This window comes from Giraffa tippelskirchi, chromosome 10 (assembly GCF_054371585.1).
Source record: "Giraffa tippelskirchi isolate mGirTip1 chromosome 10, T2T-mGirTip1v1.2.pri, whole genome shotgun sequence".
In the NCBI taxonomy this organism is placed as follows: Eukaryota; Metazoa; Chordata; class Mammalia; order Artiodactyla; family Giraffidae; genus Giraffa; species Giraffa tippelskirchi.
In genome coordinates this window covers 146856704-146882931 of record NC_137284.1, presented here as the reverse complement: position 1 = coordinate 146882931, position 26228 = coordinate 146856704, and the positions used below count along the sequence as shown (strand labels likewise).

General features: G+C 39.0%; 1 protein-coding gene across 1 annotated transcript in view; it reads left to right on the top strand.

Annotated features, from left to right (window-relative positions):
• KDM7A (lysine demethylase 7A) overlaps positions 1–25222 on the top strand; it is a 76614-nt gene extending 51392 nt beyond the window's left edge. The window contains exons 8-20 of the mRNA XM_081534284.1: positions 1845–1932; positions 3109–3215; positions 4481–4572; positions 7879–7968; positions 9711–9920; positions 11396–11520; positions 11734–11888; positions 13130–13227; positions 13718–13866; positions 14056–14264; positions 15591–15676; positions 17389–17662; positions 18260–25222. Of these exons, the coding sequence (XP_081390410.1) occupies positions 1845–1932; positions 3109–3215; positions 4481–4572; positions 7879–7968; positions 9711–9920; positions 11396–11520; positions 11734–11888; positions 13130–13227; positions 13718–13866; positions 14056–14264; positions 15591–15676; positions 17389–17662; positions 18260–18354 (1778 nt within the window). The 3' untranslated portion in view covers positions 18355–25222. The remainder of the gene's footprint in view (positions 1–1844; positions 1933–3108; positions 3216–4480; positions 4573–7878; positions 7969–9710; positions 9921–11395; positions 11521–11733; positions 11889–13129; positions 13228–13717; positions 13867–14055; positions 14265–15590; positions 15677–17388; positions 17663–18259) is intronic.
• The last annotated feature ends 1006 nt before the right edge of the window (positions 25223–26228 follow it).

The following is a 26228-nucleotide window of genomic DNA, read 5'->3' as shown; positions in this document are numbered from 1 at the left end:
TCCAACACCAATAATTTCCTCCCCCCAATGGATGTAATAACCTAATTAGATTATAAAGAAATTAAAAGTAATTGATAATAAAATACTGTTTTGCAATGTCCCTGCTCAGGCACAGCAGCATTGGAAGGCAGGGTGATGCACAGGCCAGCTCAGCAGTACAGGTGTGTGACGGGTAGCTCAGAGTCTATAGCGTTGGTGTGGATTAACGGTTCTCAAACTACACGGACCCTCAGAGTCACCTGGAAGGCTTATTAAAATACAGAGCATGTGTGCATGCTCAGTCCTGTCCAACTCTTTGCGACCGTGTGGACCGTAGCCCACTAGGCTCCTTTGGCCGTGGGATTCTCCAGACAAGAATACTGGAGTGGGTTGCCAGACCCTTCTCCAGGGGATCTTCTCACCCCTGGGATCAAATCCGAATCTCTTGCATCTCCTGCTTTGGGAGGTGGGTTCTTTACCACTAGCGCCACCTGGGAAGCCCAAAACACAGAGCGCTGGGCCTTAACCCAGTGGTTCTGATTCAGCAGCTCTGGGGTGGGCCTGAAAATTCGCATTTCTAATAAGTTCGCAGCTGAGGCTGATGCTGCCGGTCTGGGGACCACATTTGAAGAACCACTGCTATAGATAGTGTGGGTTTTTTTATTTTTCCCCAAGGTATTTGGCAACTGATAAATTTCCTTCAGTGTACAGGCTACCTAGTTGTGTTCCTAGAAAATTGTGCCAAAACTGCAAAAGATGCTCTGTTTCATATTAATAGAGCCGTCATTTCTGGGCTCAGTCAATGACAGATTCTGTACCCATCTGAATGCCCAGCAGATATTTGGAAGTCCTGGCTAATGCAGGACAGTCTCTTGCTGTGTGGCACTATCCTGCCTGTGGCAGCCTGGCTCCCACTCGCAGGGTGACAGTGGTGCTTCCTGATCCTTGTGACAGCCCCACCCACCCCGCCCCGAACTCTCCAAATCACACTCTACTGGCAGCGCTTCCTCCACTGAGAACCACTGATCTACAGAATTGGAAGCCAACGCAGACTTCAAATTTGTGATTTCAGGTCAAGACTTTGTGCCTTTGAGCACACAAATGGCCACCACTTGAAATCCAGTCTTCTTGGCCTTTTTTAGATACTGTATCATAGAACAATGAAGAATCTAATTATGAAAAGTATAAAGAAAATGGAATCCGTCTATTTTAACAGTCAATTTTTCCATGCAAATGTATGTGAATATATTTATTTACATTTGTATAATGTCTTTATGTTTGGTCTACAAGACCTTTCTTTCAAAAGTTAGACATCATCTCTTAGAAATGAGCCTCGCTTTGGAAACATGTTGGCTTTATGGGAAGATGTCATTCTGATTGCCAACATTTATATTTGTAGGACCATAACCCTGCCTAATGAAATGCGAGGGATCTGCCTTTTCTTTCTTAGAGGCAGATCCTGGGTGGAGTCCCACCGATCCTCCTCTGCTTGGTCCCTACGGGCACTCATTTCAGGGTGACACTAGGAAGGCCAAGGGCTCAGCCAGTTCCAGTGAAAACGTGCTTGCCTCACTCTAACCAGATTTGACTTGTCTCAGAGTAAAATCTTTAACATAAAGTTAGATGTGTTTTTAAACTAAAAAATGAAAACAGTAACAACTACCAAAACCTCCTTCTGTCCTGCACCATAATTTTGTCTAATTGGGTCAGTGCATTAATCTGAGAGATCATAATAGACATTAGCTCCTCTGGCACTGAAGTATGAAGTAAACTGATTTTTTGTGTGTTTCTTAAAACAGGTAGATATCACATTTGTGTTGTTTAAATATTGAAAAGTTACTGACATTTCCTTTTAACCGTTTCAGGGTGGATTCATGCTGTGCTCACTTCTCAGGACTGTATGGCTTTTGGGGGGAACTTTCTGCACAACCTTAACATTGGCATGCAGCTCAGGTTTGTGTTATCAGCACTTGAAGATCTTTTCGTCCTTTCTGGAATAGGACTTAAAAGTTAAAAATAAATAATTTCAGCAACATATTTGATTGTGATCTCATGCAGATAGGCCCTGAGAAATTATTAGAAACTTTTAACAAAAACATTGTCTTAAAATTTTGACAGGAGGACACCTTGATGAATCTAAAACAAAAAGAACCATTTATTCAAGTTGAGACTAAATATCTCCCCACATTTCAGAATTTTATAGAGATGGATAGGTGCTCCTTTGGCTCTTTTTATAGTGAGAGAATTGAACTAAATCAGGTCAGACTCAGGTGTAACATATGGGGCTGGGACAGAACAGTTCAAAGTTAGGAAGCGCCTGTTTTAATTTTGCTGTGGTAAAGGATTACCATCTATTTCCCCTTCTGCATGACAACCTGACTTTAGGGCAAAAACTTCCCCTGGTAGCCTAATAAGAGAAGAATGTTATTAGGCAACATTGCTTATGGTAAAATGATTCCTCATTGATAAACTGCACAAGGACTGGGAGAACTGGAAATACCTGGTAGGGAGCCATGTCTTTTGACTTTCCTGACTTGTAAGTTGGCATGCCCATGGGGAACCCTGGAAGCTATGCATCAGTGGAGTTATTACAAGAGATTCTGGCTCTTGTGGGGCACGAAGCTTTAAGCCAAACTCCCACACTTGCCAAGTGAATCTTGTTTATACCTGAGCTGTCCCTGGGGAAAGCAGAAAACTCACCCTATGGTTTCCGTCTTCTCACCTTGACCCCTCCCAAGTGTGGTCCTGAGCTGGAATGCTTAGTGGGACCTAAAGAAAACTTGGCAAGTGGATGCTGGAGTGCTGTCCAACACAGGGAGCTGGTTTCTAAACACGTTGTATTTATTACAGTGGAACCCTCGTAAAGTTCCTTCCGTTAAAACTAGGCTACAGATCCCTAGGAGTGATCTTTTTGAAGCCCAGTGTAAATTCTTCAGTATAGTATCAGATCTGATAAGGGCATGCCTGAGTCAGATCACGACTCAGTCCTACCCATGTGTGTGGTGTTGAGCAATGTGTAGGGCCCCGTTGGTCTTCTGTGTCATGGGCTGCCTTATTTCAGTTAAGTTGGTTGCCTCCATTTAACTTTGAAATGCTAATGTTGAATTTCTTCAACTTTTATTTATTTAGGTGTTATGAGATGGAAAAAAGACTTAAAACACCAGATCTTTTCAAATTCCCTTTCTTTGAAGCCATATGTTGGTTTGTAGCCAAAAACTTGCTGGAAACCCTTAAAGGTAATAATCCGAACATTGTGTTTCATGTGATGCATGATATTTGTAAATTTACTTAAAGTCACTGATAGGTCCTTTTAAAAATATGATGGCTATTGTCCCTATTTGGTTTTTTAAATCCATGATTTCCCCCTATTCAGAACCTTTTTAACAAATTAGAAGATCTCTAGTCCATAGTCGTAAAAATACATGAACTGCTGCATTGGAACCACACAGGTAATACTGAAAAGTGTTCCTTTCCCCTGGAACTCTAGTCACCTGCACAGATTATCAGGCACGTAAAAGTGCATCCCTAGCAAAAAATGCAGTTGAAGCCAAGGGACTGTTACTTAATATTTGTCCCCCCCAAAAAAAAAAAATTTGTCCCCGAGCATTTGCTTTAAAAAAATTCGAGGGAATAATTCTTTAGTCCTGAGAGAATCAGGTGGTGCCTGTGCTGTTACTGTTATGACCATTATGTGGCCAATATAAGGTACCAGTTAGTGCAAACCAGCTAGTGTCAGGCTGTGCATCTGTGCCTGAAGAAAAATGGTTTTGAGTGGTGGGTGGGTGGGTAGGGGAATATCCCTTTAAAGGTGAAAGCTACATTTTTATGTGGCTTTTCAGATTTTAGTGTTTTATTATTGGTTTAATGATTTTTGAGCAGTCAAGTTGGAGACTCAGTGTCACTTCTAACTTTTATCTATTTTTGCTTTACACTTGTGCCCATGAGAATACAGTCGATCTAGTTTTTGTGTTGTCTTACATTTCTAGTCAGTTTGCAAATTATGCTACTATTATAATTAACTTCCAGAAGAAGAGATATATACAGATTAAACAGCAAAGTCTATTCTAAACATTGAGGGTGTTCTCATTTAAAAGTTGCACAAGAAGAAAAGGTACAATGAAAAGAAGCAAATCAATGACTCTTTTCCCAGGATAGCGTGCACAGAATTAAATGATAGAACTCATTCATGGTTTCTTTCCTTAAAAGGGGTGAGGGGGGCTCACTTTTTTGGGAGGAACAAGTAGTAAGAACCCTGTCTCACACCTCGTAGCGCTGTGTGGAGGCGGATGTCTTGAGAGTGGTGCTGCTGTATAAGATGGAGGTACTAGTATTTAGTGTAGTTCTGTTTCTTTTTCTTTCTCATCTTGTCAGTTGATTGCTTCTTATTTCACTTTTTTCCCTCTCTATTAACTTGTTTGATATTTGGTGGTTACTCAAAACCTAAAGTTAATCACTTTGCCACAGAACCTAACTCCTTTCCCCCTTAACTTCATTCCCACAGAACTGAGAGAAGATGGTTTCCAGCCTCAGACTTACCTAGTACAGGGAGTGAAAGCGCTGCATACTGCTTTAAAATTATGGATGAAAAAAGAAGTAAGTAGTTGTCTTTGGTGAAATAACTTAATTTTTATATGGCAAGGTCAGGAAAGTGAAAAGTGTGAAATTGTTAGTCTCTCAGTCCTGTCCATGACTCTTTGCAACCCCATGGACTGTAACCCCTCCAGGCTCCTCTGTCCATGGAATCCTCCAGGCAAGAATAGTGGATTGGGTAGCCTTTCCCTTCTCCAGGGGATCTTCCCAACCCAGGAATTGAACCTGGGTCTGCTGCGCCGCAGGCAAATTCTTTACCATCTGAGCCATCAGGGAAACTGTTAATTTTTATATGGCAAGGTCAGGAAAACAGAGCCCTTATGCTGTTTTGTCGATGAGTGGGAGTGGTAGAAGGAATAGGAATCATGCTTTAACTGAGAAGTACAACCTGTGTTTTATTAGTATATACAGATGTGCTGGTTTTTGTTTTTATTTATGAGAATGAAGTACCTAGGTATTTCTTTAATCTTGAAAAGAAAGTAAATTTGAGACTATCTGGGATATTGACTAAGAAATTAACATGTAGATATAGAATAATAATATATAACTTTGTGCTCACATAGTGTGCTAACCACTGTGTTTAGTCTTTATATCCATAAATGCATTTACTAACTCATTTACTCTTCAGAGCAGCTAAATGAGTTTGGGGTGCTGTTGTTGTCCCCATTTTATATATGGAGAAGTTGAGGTTCAGAGTTTAAGTGCTTGCTCAAGACAACTGGTAGAGCTAAGAAGAAAGCTCGGTCTCTGTGTTTGCAAAGCCTATGCTGTTATCCTTCTACTGGTCTTATGTAAGAACAAAGGAAAAGAGAGATCTGGGTTCAAGCAGGAGCTTTCCATTTTCCCTGAACTGTGGTCTAGTTTGCATGTGAATCCTACCACCTCTAAGAGGTCATCTCAGATCTCTCCATTTGGAATTCATAGGTCCTTTCCTTATACGTCCATAGCATCTCTCTTGTGCCAGTGGACTTTAAAGTAATGGGTCCATTTCCTAGTGTCTACATTTATGAGCTCTTAAAAAACAGGGACTTTCTCATCTTTATTTCCTTCCTGGAACTTTACACAAATGCTTTAATAAGTGATAAATATTTTATCTGATGAAAATACATTTCCGTACTAATTTCTCAAATGTCCACTTGAAATAAGAATCTTGCTCTTAAAAGATGCTTGCTGTGTGCTTGTGCTCAGTCGTGTCTGACTCTTTGTGACCCCATGGATTGTAGCCCACCAGGCTCCTCTCTCCATGGAATATTCCAGGCAAGAATACTGGACTAGGTTGCCATTTCCTACTCCAGGGGATCTTCTCAACCCAGGGATTAAACCTGTGTCACCTGCATCGACTGGCGGATTCTTTACCACTGAGGCACCTAAAAGATACTGGGAAAGTGTTAGTCTGTCAGTCGAGTCCGACTCTTCGCGACCCCACGGACTGTAGCCTGCCAGGCTTCTCTGTCTGTAGGATTGTCCAGGCAGCCATACTGGAGTAGGTTGCTATTCCCTTCTCTGGGGGATCTTCCCCATCCAGGGATTGAACCTGGGTCTCCTGCATTGCCTGCGGATTCTTTACCCTCTGAGGGTAATAGATTACCCTCCCAATAATTTTATGCTTCCTTTCTTTTTTCTTTTTTATCATTGCTGTATACCTATTAGAGCAGGGGCACTGTGGAAGCATATAGGAAAATAAAAATCAGCGTCAAAGATGTCATCATCTAAATGACAAGTAAAGGCAAAAACAGATTACAAAAGTATATCGTATATAACAAGATAAAAACAAAGGGTATCTTGCAAAAACTGTGTAATTCCTTTCCTTCTGAAAGCTTTAGACAAGTTGTTCTCAAGCTTGTGTGTTTATCAAAATTGCCTTTACAAATTTTTAGAAATAACTTTTTTCCCTGAGAGATTTTGGTATAATAGATCTGTAGTAGGATGTGAACCTCTGTCTTTAACAAACTTATGGGTGATTTTGATGCACAGTGAGGACAGAGGAGCCTGGCGTGCTGCAGTCAATGGGGTTGAAAAGAGTTGGACACGACTGAGCAGCTGAACAACAACAAAATTCATCAATAATAGATACTGTTAATTCACTACATCTGAAGTACACTTTTAAAAACATGATGTTTGTAGTTAATTGTTAACCCTGCTCTAAATTGAGAGGCAGCTTACTAGCCTAGTGGTTCAGGATGTGGACTCCAGAGTCAGAGGCTTGGATTCAAGTCTTAGCTGTGCTGCTAATAAAGCTCGAACCTGTGCTTCTATTCCCTCTACAATGAGAGTACTAGTAGAACCTCCGTCCAGTGTTGTTGAAATGATTTATGAGTTAACATTTGTAAAGTACTCAACTGTATCTTGCCTGGCACATTTGCTGTTGTTCAGTCGCTCAGTTATTTTTTTTTGTTGTTATTTAATTTATTGTTGCTCAGCCTGGCACATAGTTCACACTTAGTGTTACTGTTATTATTAGTTTGTTTTAACAAATTATGCTAAAACCAAGGAGAGGATATAAATCGGAAGTAGCAATTAGTATGTTAAGGGCATCTAAAAGGTCAAATGTTCTTAGATTTGTTGTTGTTTAGTCACTATGTTGTGTTCAGTGCAACCCCATGGACTGTAGCCCACCAGGCTCCTCTGTCCATGGGATTTCCCTGGCAAGAAAACTGGAGTGGGTTGCCATTTCCTTCTCCAGGGGATCTTCCTGATCTGAGGATTGAACCTGCATCTCCTGCATTGCAGGTGCATTCTTTACCACTGAGCCACCTGGGAAGCTTGTTCTTAGATAAACAAATTAATATTTGGAATTAGACATAATAAAAATGATAGCAGTTTGCACTTCAGTAGATATGGTAACTTGCCAATTAATTCCTCTTGCTTATTGATGGAATCTTTTTCCTATTTTTCTTTTGAAAAGCGAAAAAAGATTTTATGAACTAGACTTACCATGAGAAGCTAGGATTATTTTAGTGCCTGTGTTTCCCCTTACAAATCCTTTTGTATTATGAATTAAATTTAAGGCTTAATTAGTTTCTTTACTGATTATAGTAGTATTTAGAATTACAGTAGGCTTTGAGGTGTAGAGTCCATATTGAGCAAAATTCACAGTAAGACAAGTCCATGTTTAACTCAAGATAAAAGGATTTCATAAGTAATAAGGATCTCCTTAGAAGATATGAAACCAGCTCCATGAGTTCTGAGACCTGTCTTGTTGGTATTTGACTTTGTCTATAAAATCTAGAGAACCTAAAAATTGATTAGTTTTTACATCTTAAAATGTAAATAACTTTGGTTGTCTTATCTTTATTAATCCAAATACAGCTTGTATCTGAACATGCCTTTGAAATTCCAGACAATGTTCGACCTGGACATCTTATTAAAGAACTTTCTAAAGTAATTCGAGCAATAGAGGTAAGAGTAGAAACTATCATCTAAATGCTTGGTTCCTATCTACTTTGAGAAGCAGTTGGATCTACCACCACACTACAAACATGGGAAAGCCTCGACATTCTTAGAAGAACTAGAATGAGCTGTATCTTGAAAGGAGTCTCAGGGTTTCAAAGCCCTACAGAGAAATCTGGAGTGTTGTATCATAATGAAGTAATAAGGATGTAGTTACTGGGTCATTTCAGGTTCTTCAGGTTACCCCAAAAATGAAAAAATACAGAATAAACAAAACTTTCAGATCTCATTCATTTCTGCAACGCAGAGATGAATACATGTTAAGATGTGTAAGATGAGTAAGAACTGGTGAAGGTGGACTGGAAAGAGGGTTGATATGAGTAGGGTGGGGCAAGGAGACCCACTCAACTGAAAATATTATGACAACTGGGTTAGGTATATGCCCTTTGATAAAAGCCCATGAAATCTGAGATTAGGTATTTTATTAATTAGAAGATACTCTAGGTGTTAAAGATAGGGGATTTTAATTAAAGTAATTCTTCAGGAAGGTGGTTCTATTAGTGTCTAGCTTGAACTGAAAGGAAATTAGATGGAGGAATGGATGCTGATAATTTAATGGCTCAGATCAGGGCTGTATTTGGGAAACAAAAAAGAAGTATTAAAATGTTGGGTTTAATATCCTTGGATATAATATTTCATATAATTCTCAATATGTTCAGATATAGTAGGAAATTATTTTCTGTTTTTGAAGAGCTGAATATAAATGAATTTTTTAAGTCAACAGTCGTATGTTTAATCTTAATATATGTAAATGTGTAAATATATAAATATCATATATAACAACAACAACCAAAACTAAGAATACACTCAATAAGAAAGTGTAGGTCTGTATGAAAAAACTATAAATCTTTACTAAGAGAAATAAAACTCTAGTTTAATAAATGGGAGTGTCGTTTCTAAAATATGTCAATTTCAAATTAGTATTACAAATTGAAAATGGTAAAATATTCCTGGAAGAATAATTGGACAAAAATAGTCACCAAAGTGTTTTGTTTTTTTTTCATTGGAGGGTAGGGAGTACAGAAGGCAGCAAAATGGCCGTAGAAAAATGTACAAAGACAATATAAACAGGAATTTCACTAAAGAAGAGATGAAAATGGCCAATTCAATAAAAGTATGAAAAATATTCTCAATATGTGAAAAAGTATTCAACCACATATTGCCACATAATTTGTGATTTTAAATGATGATTTATCACATTGGCAAAGGTAAAATTCTATATTTTTGCTCTGCTAATAGAAAGTATAAATTAGTTTATGATTTCTAACTGGCATGTACCTTGACTAAGCATTACTTTAATAAAGTAAATAAGACAATTCCAGTTAAACTTGATTTATGGCCATACCTGCTTACCATTATCATCTCTTGGAACCAAAATGATAGTAGAAGAATGAAAACAGTATCTATCCCTAAGTATTAGGTCAATAAATTATGCTGTATCTCTACAGTAGTATATGACACAGCCTGTAAAATGATGTTGAAAATCAGGGAAATATGTTCACAGTATTTTATGTGGGAGAGAGAAGGGGAAAAGATCTCAGCAGAGCTGTTCACGTTTTATAATTTGTTGGGTTTTGTTTGTATGATTAAAGGGAATGCTTTTTGTTTTCTAAAATATTTTTATAGATGATTATTTAGTCATTTATGTTTGTGGCCTTATCATAAAAATACCCCAAATTTTGTTCTTAAAGGAGGAAAACGGCAAACCAGTTAAATCTCAGGGAATCCCTTCTGTGTGTCCAGTTTCACGGTCCTCAAGTGAAGCAGCTTCCCCATACCATTCCCGAAGAAGGATGCGGAAACTTCGAGACCACAACGTCCGAACTCCTTCCAACCTCGACATCCTGGAGCTCCACACGAGGGAGGTGCTCAGAAGACTGGAGATGTGTCCCTGGGAAGAGGCAAGCTTCTGTTCCGTGGTCACATAAGAGACTCAGTCGTTTCTGAAAGGCCTTCAGAAGGATGATAGAAAGAGAACAGGCTGGCCATTCTTGTTGTCTGATCTTTGCTTAGCACCCTAGGGGTCAGCAGCACTTCTGCTCATGATGGGGACATGCTTGCTTCAGTGTAGAAGTAGGACGAACAGGTCCCATTGGTTTGCTGACATGTATGTCGAGTGTTTACTGAGTGCCAGGTGCTCTTCTAGGCCCTGGGGAAGCGACCAGAGTGGGCAAAACCCAAGCCCCTGCCCTCGTGTAGCTTCCATCCTAGCTCAAGTTGGAAGGATCGAAGTCAGAGACAGGTATTAAAGTCGTATACTTTCAGATAAAAAGGTCATAAAGAGAGCAGTAGAATAAAGGGGCTGGGGTGGCTGGCTGCTTCTGCTGAGGAGGTCGGAGAACCTCTCAGGTGGGTGCATTTGACAGACACTTACATAGCAGAAGAAGTCAGGTGGATACACAGACTTGAGGAGTATTGAAGGCAGAGGAAAGTGCAGGCCCTGTAGGCCTTTCCCTGGCCCAGCAGCAGCAGCGTGCATCACCGTTAGGCTGGGAGACTTAAACTCAGTACAGTTTGAGAAATGCTGGCCTAACGGAGTAATGAGCTGAGTGTGGGGCCTTTATAAAACATGCTACTGACCTTTGGTGAGATCTGTGTCATCCGTGATTGTACATCTTAAGGAGAGGACAGTTTAAAATGAGTAAAGATAGCAGTATCTCTGAATTAACATATTTACAGAAGTTATATAGAAATTAAAGCTTCCTTAAATATTTTAAATTTTATATAATTATATTTATACTGTTTTAAGCTTTTGTTGTTCTAAACCTCCTTCAACCCATAGCCGTCTGGGAGAAGATCAGGTTATTATAAGAAGCTCTATGTATTATTAAAGAAAAATATTAAAGGAAATATTCTTTATGTTTTAAAAACCTGCTACTGTTGTGCCTTTATGTCACTCGGTGGCCTTTGTTCCTGGTGATAGCAGGGTGGTGATTGATCCATAAATTGCTGAGAGTACCTGGTGGGAAGACGAGAGATTAGGTCAGAGATAGGGGGGCTGGAAAGGACCCAGCAGTTAGGGAGAAACAAGGGAAACAGAATTCAAAATACGTGAAGGCAGTACTTCTCCAGTTTCTCAGCTTTCTGCAAGAGTGAAATGTCTGAATTCACGTGAGGCAGGTTTATGTTCTGCTTTGTAGAATGTGTTTTACTGTTCCTGGCCCTACAGAAAGATGAACCACATTCATTCTGCTTTTAGGAACCATTTAATTTCCATGCTGCAACACTGCAGATGCCCTCCCCTTGGAGGTTGCCCAGCATTCTTAGGATGCAGGGCAGTGGGGACGGGGGCAGGGGGAGGTGGTGGTATACTATCCTGTTCCTTTAGGTATATTTGAGGGTGGAGGTTAAGTAAGTTCTGTTTTTATACTTTAAGGACATCTTGAGCTCAAAACTGAATGGAAAGTTCAACAAACATCTCCAGCCATCTTCCACAGTACCTGAATGGAGAGCAAAAGATAATGACCTTCGATTACTGCTGACAAATGGAAGGATAATTAAGTACGTGAAGTAGATCAAAATAGCAGAGAGTTGAGTTTTCCGTGAATTCCTTCTGTTCATTTTATTCCGGGTCCAGACCATTGCACACCTGCCTGAAATATGGGGAAAGTGTCTCAATTCTCAGTTTTCTCTGCAAAGTAAGGAGGGTGTAATACTGTTTGGCTGCACAGTTGCACTATTTTCTGACTTGATTATTTTTCCCTCTATATACAGGGATGAGAGACAACCCTTCACAGATCAGAGTCTTTATACAGCAGATAGTGAAAATGAAGAGGATAAGAGAAGGACAAAAAAGGCAAAAGTGAAGATGGAAGCGAGTTCAGGAATAGAGGGAGTGGAGAATGAAGAGTCTCAAAAACCACTTAACAGTATGTTTGTTTTAATGGTCATTTTAAAGGTCTGTTCATTATTAATGTGCTAATAATATGTCAGGTAACTTGCTAATTTTAAAGTGCTTAAATTAGTAGTAGGATTAAAATTTCTTGTGTCCCTAATACTCTTGAGAAATCTGGAGCATTTCTGAGTCATCTCTCCATCAGAGAAATGCTGAATGTGACCTCCCAATGAGGGATTGCAGCCGGGGAAGGTGGTATTAGTGACAAGAATGTCATCGGCCAGTGACACCCTCATCTAATGACAGTTTTTACAAGAGTCACAGAAAAGCTCATGCATTTTATGGGCCTCTACTCCAAATTATGAAGCAGTTGCAAATGTAGTGTAATTTCCAAGATAATTTTAGCTAATATACATAGGGTTTTCAGAATTAGGAGACATATATAACTGACTGATATGAAGCTATTAGTAACCCAAGTATTATTTTATTTGATTGCATATTGACAAGAAGGCCTCTACTTGGTCATTAATTGGTTACCATCAATGCGATGAATAGTAACACTTCCTCCTCCTTGAGATCTTCTTAGAATGAAGTCTTCATTTTCTCAACTTTTTTCAGGGCATCCATATACCCTTCTATCTTAAAAAGTAGTTAAACATTTTAGTACTTGATAAGTGACTGTTCTAGATAATTAACATTATTTAATCCATGCCGAATACCTCAGTTCCTGCTATTTCCAGATAAGTTTGTTATTGCTGTAGTTGGTGACTCTACATTTGTTCACATGCCAGAGGAGAGGGAGCTGATCAATGGACTTCATCCAGCAGTTGCTGGCTGAAAGTGCTGTGGGGAAAGAGAGGCAAGGGTGAAGCCTGGTCTATAAGGTTGTTGAATTCACTGTCTACTTGAATGTGTCTTAGGCTCAGGAGAGTTTTTTTGTTTTGTTTTCTGTTGAGACAAATAAAGCACAACAGAAAGTGAAAAGCATCGTAGCTAATTTTAGTGTTGAGGTTTTTTCTGGGAAGAAATATTAAATAGTCAACCCACCCATGCAAGGATTGTAAACCATATTCGATAAATACCGCAGAAGTTTTAAGAATACACTTCAATCTGTATCTTGGTTAATTAGGGAAAAAGTCCTTGGGGGAAGAATGAAATGAAGACAGTGAAAGCAGTGAGAAAGGACAGAGCAGGCACAGTTGAGTAGGACAGGCTTTGGATGACACTTTGTTCCGATTCTGATGGCTTTTTTTCTCTGATCATTTTCCTTCTCAGGGTTTTTAACAAGTGTGAAATCAGAACTCAGGAATCGATCATCTGAATATTCTGATATTTCTGATTCAGAAGACTCTGGACCTGATTGCACTGCACTGGTATGCCTGGGACCCTGTAACTTAGAGTTATGTGATGGAAAGATGAACACCCACTTTCCTTTACGTGGGAGGAAAGTGGATGACAGCTTTCCCAAAGCCTGTCTGTCTGACCGTTGTGGCACAGAGCCTTCCCTGCAGTGGTAATTACACACACACCCCGTCATGTGACTGCTTACATCTGATCAACAAAGCTTCTGTCTGATTTTGGAAAGGGTAGCGGGAGATACAGCTCTCATGTTTCTCATATTTCCTCACAGGTTATATTTCATTTTGCCTTAAAGAAAGCCTGTACTGTGTGGGTTTTTTTTTAAACTAAGGAGTTATGTTACTGCAGTAACTAGAGATATCCACTTTTTCATATGAAACACAGAAATAATTCCATGATAATTAAGTTCTCACTTTCCCTTTAGATGGATAAAGTGTTTTGGGTTAGTTTGTACAGACGTTTTCCGATTTCTTATATAGATTTCCCTCCATTTAATTATCTCAGAAAAATAATTTTACCACTGAAGAGTCTGAAAGTTCAGGTGATGAAAAGAAACAAGAGATAACATCAAACTTTAAGGAAGAATCTAATGTGATGAGGAACTTCCTTCAAAAGAGCCAGAAGCCATCTCGAAGCGAAATTCCAGTTAAAAGGTAGCCATGCTGATGATGATGGTCTTATTACAGTGTGCTATAAATGATAGGAAAACATTTGTTATTTTTGTTTGTTTGTTTTGTTTGGGGGCTTTTGTTTTGTGTGTGTGTGTGTTTTGGTTTTAAATTTTACCAAGTATTTCCTTAGAGTGAAAAAGTTCTTGTCTTTTCTGCTGATCTGCCCTTAAGGGAATGTCCTACCTCGACGAGCACAGAGGAAGAAGCTATTCAGGGCATGCTGTCTATGGCAGGGTTGCACTATTCCACGTGTTTACAAAGGCAGATACAAAGCACAGACTGCGGTGGTGAAAGACCCTCTCTCCAGGACCCCAGCAGCTGCCACAGCAGTAACCATGAGGTCAGGCAGTTGTATCGCTGTGATAAGCCAGTGGAAAGTGGTAAGAAATGTAAATTGTAAGTCTCTGAAAAATAACGTAGAACCCTCACCTTAATAGCCCTGTAATCCTAGCTTGAGGTTAGAGATTATGAACAAGAAATGTTTATTAAACATCTTTAGTTGGAGATAGTGTTAGACATATTGGCAAAAATATATATATAATGTTGACAAACGTTAAATGCAAATAGAATAACTCAAAATGTAAATTAATGGATTAAGAGTTGTGCTCACTGACTGGCAAGACAGTATTGTTTCCCTTTTATAAGCTGATCAGAATGGAGGGAATGTGTGTGTCTTAACTGATGTGCTTGGTTTGAACAATGCACTCTTTTTCCCTTCATGGAAGGGAAGGCAGGTTTTCAGCTGTTTCTGCTTGAGGGTATTCTCTCCTGCTTGGAAAGGAGGCATTGGCAAAGAGAGGAGACTTGGTGGCGGTATCAGCAGTGCCACATAGTGGTTTCTTCTGTCTGCCTTTAGGGAGAAATTTTGTTTCCCTAAAAATCTGAGGAGGATTAGGGAAAAGATGGTACTACATTAAAACTGAAGTCTACTTAGGAATTATGTTCATTCCCCTCTAGCTGTGTCAACTATGTGCCAGGAGCTTGGCATTCATTTCACTTAATTCTCGAAACGACATGTTGGGTGAGTGTAATTGTAGCTTTAATAGGTAAAGGAAAAAAGATTTAGTGGAGTTAACTTGCCCAAACTTACATGGCTACTCGGTGACTGGAATTTGAACCCAAGACTAGATCACGTGACTTCAAAATCTTTGCTTATTGTATAAGAGGAAACTCAGGTTTAAAGAGGTTATATAACTGGCCTAAAGCTACATTGGTAATGAAAGTTCTCAAGTTCAAATCTGGATTTTTCTGTCTTTCCACTTACCATTCTGTCTTCCTATAATCTCTTTGGCCCCTTGAAAAGAAAGCTTCTCTGGAAATGCTGCCAGATTCAGGCAAACATATGCCTTTATTCTGTATGGGAAAATATACTATTTTTAGAGAAACTGTATTGCACTTGGTTTTACATCTACAACAGATGGCCACAGAATTTGATCTAGGTCCTCTAGCATCTGGCCCAAAACCTGCCATAGAAAGAAAGACAGTCTTTGAGAGAATTGAAAGAATTAACATGTTTAAAGTGCGAGCTGATGACTGTTTTGTTTTTGAGGAGACGAATGTGGTGAAAGTAAATGAATAAAGAGTTAGCATGCTCATTTTTTTAATAACATGTCAGCATAAATTTACTTTCAATTTTAAGCAGCAGGCTAACTTTGTTCTTTAAGATCCAGCTTGTGAGAAGATTTTTAATTAAAATTTCTCTTTAGGATATCATGTCAAGACTGAAGATCAAGAATTGAGGAGTTCTTCCTGGATTAAACAATTTGATACAACTTCCAGATTTAATCTTCAGGTATATTCAAGGTTTGAAATATTGAAAAAGGATTGCCATTAGCTCTGTTTTTGCTTTTGTTTTTAAAGCTGCAATCAATAATCAACCCCCAGATCTAGAAAGCTTAACAATTATCATTGAATGTACATTTGAACGCTGTCCATTTTTAGGGATTCTGATGTACTAACCAATGAAAGGCTTATGGATAGAATGTTATCTGAAAAAAGCAACTTATTTAAGAAAACAGTTAAAAACTCCTGGCTGCCAACACCTTTAGGTTATGTCTGGCTAGAATGAAACATGAAAGGAAAAAAAAAAGTACCACAATACTATAAGGATCCTTTTAATTTCTGCTTTTGTTTATCGAGCATTTTTAGATACCAGATTTCTTTGAGAATTTGACGACAGTTACAGGAAAATGTTTTCTTTCCAGAAAAATGTTCTCCATAAATATGACTTGTGCTTATACTTTCTCATGGTTTGTGCCCCACCCTCACCCCAGACCATTCATTAACTCCAGATTAAGAGTCCCTGCTCCAAGAGGAGACACTTGATGTCTTAGGATTCTCTGTGTATGAATGCTCATACCAAACAAAATGAACCCCCAAAATACCTTTTTTAAAAAAGCTTCACCAGTAGCACCAAAAAAGGAAGGCTGTATGACCTTTTTGCTGCAGACCTTGGAGAATGACAAGCAAAGAAAGAATCAAAATTCTTAGGTGGCACAGTGGAGTCCCCAAGCCTCCCCAACCCCAGCCGCTCTCTGAATAACAGAAATATGGGTGATTTTAATGGTCTTCATTTGGCTTACCTATATTTTCTAAATACTTGTCAATTACTTTTATAACAAGAGAAAGAACCAAGTTATTTTTTAAAGGCAAGTACAAGTTCTTTTAATGGGAGAATATGCTCCACAGACAAAGGTCAGGTAAGAAATTCGTTAACTATTAAGAATTCACTTATTAATGTATGATTTTATAGTGCCACACTGGTTATGAAATTTATAACTCAGTAGCATTATAGGATTTAGTATTAAAAGGTAAGCTGTTATTTAAATCTAGCTGTTGCTTTTATAATTGTCTTTGAAAATAAAGAAGTAGAAGACAAATGGTTAGCAAGATCACCTTAGAGAAAATCGAATTTCTGTGTCTTGTAATCTAGAGAGGTATTAGAAAAGTGTGTCAAATTGAAAAGCTGTTTCTTCATGCTCAAGTGTATTTGTAAGACTTTTAATGCTCAAGCATATTCATAAGACTGTTTTAAAGCAAATCTGTGTTTAATGCTGTTTTTAAAACTTACTTGACCATTACAGAATCAGAAATTCACTTTAATACACACACACAAACACACACTTAAAACTAGTTTCATGAAACATTACATCTACAGTATGCTCTTTTCGAGTTTATCTTTTCCTTTTCTCTTTTTAATTCTGGTTGGGACCCTCTCTGTTTTGATTTCAAGACCCACCAATCATTTATCTATCTATCTATCTATAATGTTTTCTTCTCGACTTGAAGATGTCTCAACTTAAGTTACGAGGCATCTTCAAAACCTGAATCCTTCAGAGCTACTAGGTTTTGGAATGAGATGACCATCAGGAGGGGTCATTTATGGCTACTGTATGTTAAGAAAACCCAAGTTCAGTAATCTATTTCTTCTCTCTCTTAAATTGTTAATACATTACTTATTTTAAAGAAACCCTAAAAATTTGGCCTTATTTCCTTCTTTCTTAGGATCTAAATAGAGGCCAGAAATGCATCAAAAAGGAAGTTTCATCAGAAATCAGTCAGAAAGTACAAAGTAGGAATTCTGTGGACAGCAGTGGCTCAAGCCTTCAGAATGCAAAGTATACGCAGAGTTCAAGCTTGATATCAGGGGCGTGCCAGCTAAGTAACGGCAGTATAAGCCCAGAAAGGCCTGTTGGTGAAACTTCCTTTTCAGTGCCCCTTCACCCCACCAAGAGAACTGCGTCAAATCCACCACCTATCAGCAACCAGGCAACAAAAGGTAATGGTATAGGTTAAGTTAAATAGACATGTCTCTGCACTCACGTTGCTCACAGGCTGCTGGGTCTGGACACTGCATTGATAGCAGGTGCTCAGATTACTATGGGGACAGAGAAGAAGGTATCTCAGTCAACCCTGAGGAGCAGGAGGGGTTTCCTGGAGGGGGAGGTAGATCCTGAAAAGGCTGTAATGGGTTAGCCATGCTGAGGTAGGGGAAGGGAGAGTGCAGACAGCACTGAAGGCAAAGGAGACAGCATGACCCACAGGACAAAGGGGAGAAACAGCACGGGGTGAGGTACGAAACAGTTGCATTGCTGAAGCACAGTTAGAGGCAGGATGGGTGAGAGCTGGTGCTGAAGAGATAGGCAGGGCTCAGAGCAGGAGAGAGTCTTATAAGTCTTAGGAAGGAAGTTGGCCCTTATCTCGTGGGGTAAGATGGAAGGGTTTTAAGCAGTGGACTTCCAGGCATGTGACTTGACTCCTTCAGGACAGCTAAAAGCCTTTGCTTGCCGTGTCACTCTGCTTTAAGTCTTCCAGGTGCTGTCAACTGTGATTTTCATTGTTACTTACACTGCTGTTGGTGTTCTGTATTTTGTAGGTAAACGTCCAAAAAAAGGAATGGCAACAGCCAAACAACGTCTCGGGAAGATCCTTAAACTGAACAGAAATGGCCACGCACGTTTCTTTGTGTGACGGAGCTGCGGCTGTGGCCACTATTCCCTTCGGAGACCGGTCTTGGGGTGCGGGAGCCTGGAGCTTCCATGCGCCCCACTGAAGCAGTTTGCATGTACAGTAGGGAACACTGCCTGAAGAACAAAATGAACCTGATGCTGCATTTTCACTGTGCCACACCCACTCAGCAATAACCATTTTGGACCTGGTGGGGAGAGGAAGAAGGAGGGTAGAACCTTAAAAAGAGACCTTGAACTGGAAAGGGTCTCTTGTCAGGGCTTGAATTTCATTTTGTTGTTGGTAGTGTTTTGATTTATTTTCAGTGATAGGGTAAAGAATTATCAGTAATTTATTTAACAGATTTTTTTTTTTAAAGTTAACAGCTTTTAAATTCTTTCTTTTTTAAAGCTATTTATTTGGAAGATTTCTGGAGAAATATCTCACTAATTTAGATTTAAGAATGTGAAGGTTTTTAAATTATTTTTGATAGTGTGTGTGTTACACGTGGGGAAGAGCCACGGTAACAGTAACTAGTCTGGACTCTTAAATTTGCTATTCAGGTTAAAGTCTTAAACAGGGATTTGATGCATTAATTATTTTAAATTAAGATGTATATGAAAATCATTTTATTTTATATATTTCATGTGTTTTTTATAAGCTATTAGCTTCGCTTTTGCTAACATCCAAGGTGCATACTGTTATCCAGGTCGATTACCTACGTCCCACCTTCCCTCTGCACTCCCCCTCATTTCGTGACGACACAAGACTTCTCTTTGCAGGGAAACACTTTCGTAGCCAGTGTGTAAGAACTACATTCAAGACCCCACATTTCTCATTTCGTTTGATGTTGCAGTTTTCTTCTAAATAGAAAAATAGGCTTCTTGCATTTTCACTTTTGCTGATGATATCTGGGTCCCAAAGAGTACAGCTTTAATATCTTTTCCCTACTTGTGGGAAAAGTATTATAAGTTTGGTTAAATTGTCATGTTTGTAGTTTTCCAAATACATTTGTAACTCCAGAGGGCCTTCTTCATACTGCTGGTGTTGGAGGGCAGGGCCAGCACCTGCTACAGAGGTTATATTTTATGATGCTTTTATTCTGTATACCTAATCTGTTGGAAAATATGAAATATGATTTGACTTAGAATATTCAAATCTGCATAATAAGCCGTAATATAATAAGACTATACTATATTAAGTTGTATAGAAGCAAGCATGTTGGAGTAGATGAATTGGGTGTGTATGTGTGTGTGTGTGTTTAGTTTTTTAATTTCTTAACCTTCTAAAGAGTTATTTAAGATGTAGATTTGGAGTAAAATGGGTGCTTTTTGCAGTTTCTTCCATCTGTCCTAACTTAACCAGTGCATAGTGCGGTTAAGTATCCGGTTGAGCTTTAAGGAATCATTTATCTCCTTTGTGCACAATTTTTACTAAATGCCAGTTTTCAGCTGCTTGCAATAGCTTATGTTTTCCTCTCCGCCTGTGACATAAAAACAAGTAATTTCTTGTTTCTTGGGGGATGGGGTGGAGATATTTCCAGTTCTGACAATAGAGCATTTTATAAGTTCCTACAAAAAATACAGGCAAATTGGATAAAATTTATTTTTATGGAAAAGAAATATGGCCATATTATGGATTTGTCTTTTTTTTTTTTCACTCAGCAAGGTAGCAGGACTTTCCCTTTTGTTTTAATTATCACTTGAAGAGCTAAGACGGAGAAGGCAATGGCACCCCACTCCAGTACTCTTGCCTGGAAAATCCCATGGACGGAGGAGCCTAGTAGGCTACAGTCCATGGGGTCGCTAAGAGTCGGACACGACTGAGCGACTTCACTTTCACTTTACCCTTTCATGCACTGGAGAAGGAAATGGCAACCCACTCCAGTATTCTTGCCTGGAGAATCCCAGGGATGGCGGAGCCTGGTGGGCTGCCGTCTATGGGGTCGCACAGAGTCGGACACGACTGAAGCGACTTAGCAGCAGCAGCAGCAGAAGAGCTAAGAAAAAAGAAGTCTATACCATTGTCTTTCATGGTTGCATTCAAATGTGTATTTTCAAAGAGAAATATTTCTTATTCTCTTTCCATTCTAATATTTCATGGACTATATATGATCTATCTTATGAATTAGCATTTTTGGTTTAAGTGACAGGACCACTGTCTGGGCTTATCTGGGTTTCAGAAAGAAGTTTTATGGAAGTACTAAATGTCTATAATAGGCTGACTTAAAATTCGGTCTACACTATGCCAAAACTGGGTAAGAAGTAGGTGCAGTCAGTCATTTGGTTGGTCATCAGATCTCAAGATATCAAAAATGTGGGTTTGCGTGATTCTCCCACCTTCCCCACACAATATAGTACTGTGATGTTTTGGTTTTCTGTAGATAAACTATTTTAGTGTTGTAGTACACATGTTTTGGTTTTAGTTTGGCAATGAGAATTATGATTTCTTTTTCTAGCTACATTATGATCTGGGTTCTTTTGTTGTCTTTACATTTTTCACAGCTCTAAGTTTTTTTAATTACCTGACTTTTTTTTTTTCTTTAGCCATAAAAATGAAAATAAATTAATTTATTTTTATGAATTAAAGTTGTGGCCAGTATCTGCCCTGTGTACTTAGGCCAATAAATACTAATTTTAAGTAGCCAGTATATGGAACTTCTAAGTGAAGGTACTGTGGATTCATTTTTGGCAGTGTTAGCCCATTAACTGGCTAAGTTGTAAAAACTTTCAGTAAGATGAAATAACCACTAAAATAGAGTACACATAAACGTTTTGTGAATTGGTAAAAATTCAGCCACTGAATCCAATGACCTCCATAGTTAAAGCTCTTATAAAATCACTGACTGTGCTGCATCCCTGTATCTCGTGGAAATGACTGAACTTTGAAGTGACTGCTGCCAGCATCTGGACTCAACTGTAATAAGCTTTCGTGTTTCCCTCAGTCTCATTTATAAATAATACCACCCTACAGACACTGCAACTTAGGAAGACAGCAGTGGTGGCATTTAGTTTGTTATAAGCAAATACAAATAATGACCAACAATTATCATTTAACATGTGCAATTTTAATTGTGGTAGCAGATAATCATTTTGCCTTTATTGATTCAAATAAGTGACTTATGTTAACCTGGGATCCACTGTACTGTAATTCATAATATCACATAATACTAAGCTCTCCAGTATTGATTAATGATGTAAACTCTACAAAGCTGGCAGTTCATAATAGTCCAATATCCTAGAAATACTTTGAACTTAATAAGCATCAGTTGATTTTTAAAGCATACAGAACTGAAAATTCTGACCAAAACCATCTTATAAACTCAGAAAACAAGCTCATCTGTATCACTACTTAAATACTCAGCACTGAATATTGCTCTATTTTTTAATCCAATTATTGCCTTTTTAATGAACTCTACTGTATTTATTCATATGAGATCAGATATTTATCATGCATCTACTATGTGCCCAGCACTACTTAGTACTGTGGGAGTGGGGGGATATCAAGTTGGAGTTGTGGTCTCTACTCTTGAAGGTATTCTTCTCTAGGAAATAATCAGTATTATTTTCACTTCTAAGCAAACTTAAACAAAAGAGGGCCCATTCATAGAAGAAACAAGACATAATTTTATTAGTTTCAGTGGAGATACACTCTGCAACTATAGAAGTAAAAAAAAAAATTTATTTTCAAACCTTAAAAGACATTTCAAATATTAATAATTTAATGTTCATAATCACAGGGGCATGTTATAGCATGAAAGGAGCAGAAGACCTGGGTGTTTGTCCAAGTTCTGCCCTTTATATTTCAGTTGTGTGACCTTGAATAAGTCATTTATTCTTTCTGAGTCTTAGTTTTCTCATTTGTAAATTTGGATCAGAACTCAGTTAAGACAAACATAGAAAAGTGTTACTTAATCTATTTACACTTCATACTTGCAGAGAATTTATGATAAATTACAACTGACAACGAATGCACATTTATGTGCATTTTTAAATGAAAACTGCTGTTACTCATAAAATTTGCTTCATATCAAATATATGCCCAAAGCATGCTACCTAAAAAAAACCCTGAAGAATCTCTAACAAGCTGCTGGATTAAACTCAGAATCAGTGCGTGAAGTGAAAGAAAAAGGAATGAGATAGTTTGTGGAGAAGGGTGAGAATGTTCATCCTCAAGTAATCATTAAGATGATTAGATGATTTAAAGTAATTAAAATTAGTTTTGAGTTCTTCTCAAAGAGTACTGCTTCACAGATTCTGTGTACTCTTCAAGGCATAGAATAAGGTAAAATAAACCATGGAATTAGGATGGTTTAGCAACTACTCATGGTAGTAGGGCAGGTAAATAAGGTGGAAGAATAATGGGGGATCAGCAAAGACAGCTCTGAGTTGGCCAACAATGGCTCATTGGGTAGAGAGAGAGAAACCACTGTAATGTAGGAAGGGAGTCTTGACTGGAAGCTTCAGAAGAAAAGATTCTGCTTTTTGCAAGAAATGCTCTCTAGTGATGTCAACTCCCCAAAGAGTTGATGAGTAACTGTATGGCCCAGTATACTGCTGCCGTAATAGCTATTGCAGTGTATAAGCATTTTATGATTTCATATTAAGAGATGAGGGCTTCATTATAAATTTGAAATTTTTTCAAAAATTCATTTTTCTCATTAGTTATTAAGCTAAATTGCTTCCTCCAAAAAGAGACGTTAAAGGTCATCAGTCATTTTCAGATGCCCCAGATTTTCATTTAAAACAGTTTGAGAAGGTTGAACATCAGATCTTTAGCTTAAGAAAAGAGACAAATGAAACCCAGAGAGGGCAGTGACCAGCTGGGGGCACAGTGGATACTAGGCCTCTGGTACTGTGCTCCCTGCGGCAGCCCCTCTTCTGTGACACTGCAGCCTTGGCTTGTCTGTGGTGGGTGATGTTGATACGCTTCCTGGAAGCCAGGGGGAAAGACAGAGGAAGTGACATACTCACTACATTGCTGTTGAACGTAATGTAATTTAAATGCTGTAGGCTTACTGAACAACCTTCCCTTATTTTTTTGTTTTTCAGTGAACGTCATGCCATAAGTCAAATATTTGATACCCCTTACCTAGAAATTTAAGTTAAGGACATTAAGAAGCAAATGCCTATTTCCAAAGCAATTAGCTTATCATGACTGTGGTTTTATTCTGTTATGGTATTTCTTTTCTTCTTCAGTGGGTAGAGGAAAGTTAATACTCAGTTACCTGCACTCGACTCCTTAGAGGCTCCCTCTCACCCTTCCTGTCCTTTTCTAGTGTCCTGAAGCTTTGTCTTAACAAGTGTAATATTGAATTTTTTTTGTTAAAGCCTTTTTGAAACTGTATTTAGTGATTCTTCCAACAAGTTTTATCTGCTCTGCACTATTTCACTAATAAACCTTGGCTACCACGTAGCCCAAGACCTCCAAGTAGTTTACCTATGCAAGACCTGTGACGTTCTGAATTCACTTTTATTTCAGAAGACACCCCTAAGTGGAACTTAATCATAAAGATAAACCTTGCCTCCACCCAGTTTTATTTTGGCCATTTCCTTTTCAAAGTGTCAGCTGTTTTCCCCCAAGATTTTTCACCAAAACAATGATCATAAGTGCTAGAATATATAATATTTTGCAGGAAAAAAATAACCCAGAAATACTCATATTTCTTTGGTAGATTTTGGTGGGTAACCACTACCAGCAGCAGGTGTAATATATAATTAAGGAGTTGATTCCTTGCCTAGAATCATTTCTTCCCTCTAAGATTCATAGGATTCACCTTTTATTTTTGCAAAGCATACATATAACTTCCACATTATAGTCAGGGACCTGAGGTGTCACTTGCTAAGTGAACCCCAAGGTTATTTTATCTTGCAAAAGAAACCTAAACCAAACTAAGGGCCTTACATTTATGGTTAGACTGAATCAAAAGCTATAACCTCAGTTTTTCCAAAAACAGCTTCTGACTGCAAAGCAAGTCATGCAGTTGTTAGGTATGAAATAGCACTGATCAGGAAATGCACATGCATCTTGGCAGACCGCGTTTCCTTCCGAAAAGACTTTTCTACTTTTAATATAAATTAAGCCATAACAGTTTCATGCTGTGGAAAGAGGGTGAAAAGGTTCATTTTAAGAGATTATATAATATGAATTTTCACATTTGCTGTGAAATGTCTAACTTTGCCAGTGCTTCAGCAGGTTTGTTTGATTTGGGGGGGCTGGGGAGGGAGGGTAGAGGGTGGTGACAGGGAGGGGTAGTCTTGGTTTTAGGGGGTTGAAATCTGTGAAATTTGAAAAGGGACAGTTGTGGGCTCTGGTATTTACTAGTTTTGTAGTGATGTTTTGCTAGCCTGACTGACTTTCCTGACCTGATTTTCATGCCCATGGTCCCAGGTGACTGGTAGCCTTTCTTGTTCGAGGTGTCTGCAGAGTAGTGTCTTGTTGTGTGTGTAGGCAGTCAGCGTGTGTGCACATGTGTGTCCTTTGAATACAGAAGCACACTGTGGCGGTGGAGTGGGGTGTGGCTGGGAAGTGGGATGCTGAAGCTTTAAGAGCATTTTTTTTTTCCGATTCATAACAGTATTTCCCATCTTTTGCCTGCAGGCAGGGAAAGTGTACAGTATTTATTTTGTTTCTGTTTTAAATTTGTAAGTTTTTAAGTAGTTTACATTGATTATTATAGAGAAGGACAAGTGACTTGTTTAAAGTTGTATTTGGTATTCCTACTTTTTAATTTCTGTATTTTAAAATATTGAAATTAAAATTGTATTACTTCTGTTTTGATTTTTTTTTTTAGCACTCGGTGTATTTTTTGCTCCTTTTGTTTGAAAGTATAAATGTTGAAAGTTGTATAAAATGTGTCTTTGAAAGAAAAAAATCTGAATTCTATATCCAATTCTGACTTTCTGTTCCCTTTTTCTGCTTATTGAATCTTGAGAGAATTATTTGAGAATGTGAAAAGCTATGTTTGAGAATGTGAAAAGCTATGTCAGACTTAGGCTCCTTTGCATTCTGAAGGTTTCAGTATGAAAAGTTTGAATGTCGTATTACCTTATTAGATGTGTTGTTGGGGAAGCAGTTGCTGAAACGGAGGAACACAGAGGGGTGACTGGCTGTGCTGTGGTCATGAGTGGGGGTGCTTCCTCACGGTCACTTAAGAGCACACACACACACACACCCCTCTCTTAGAGCACCTGCAGTATCACACAGACACACACACCCCTTAGAATGCGTGCACACAGACACGCATACCCCTCTTAGAGCACCCACAGTATCGCACACACACATGCACACCCCTCTTAGAGCACCTACAGTATCACACACACAGGCACACACCCCTTAGAATGCGTGCACACACACACACATACCCCTCTTAGAGCACCCACAGTATCACACACACACACACACACACACACACACCTTAGAATGCATGCACACACACACGCACCGCCCTCTTAGAGCACCCACAGTATCACACACACACACACACACACACACACACCCCTTAGAATGCGTGCACACACACACACACATACCCCTCTTAGAGCACCCACAGTATCACACACACACACACTCCTTAGAATGCGTGCACACACACACGTACCGCCCTCTTAGAGCACCCACAGTATCACCCACACACACACCTTAGAGCACCTGTGGTATCCCAGACGCTGCTCTACTTACAGGGTGGACAGACAGCAGACCTGTTCTCTTTCTCTGGAAGCTTCTGTGGCTGTGAAAGGCGAGGGAGAACATGGCACCTGGGGCCTGGCTGCCTCGTGAAGGTGGGAGTGGAAATGCAGCTTTACTGAGGAGAATGCAGTCCCTCTGGACAAGGTGCTCTGAGGACTCTGAGAGCCAGGCCTGGCAGGATCTGAGGGTGCCAGGAGAGAAGAGCAAGG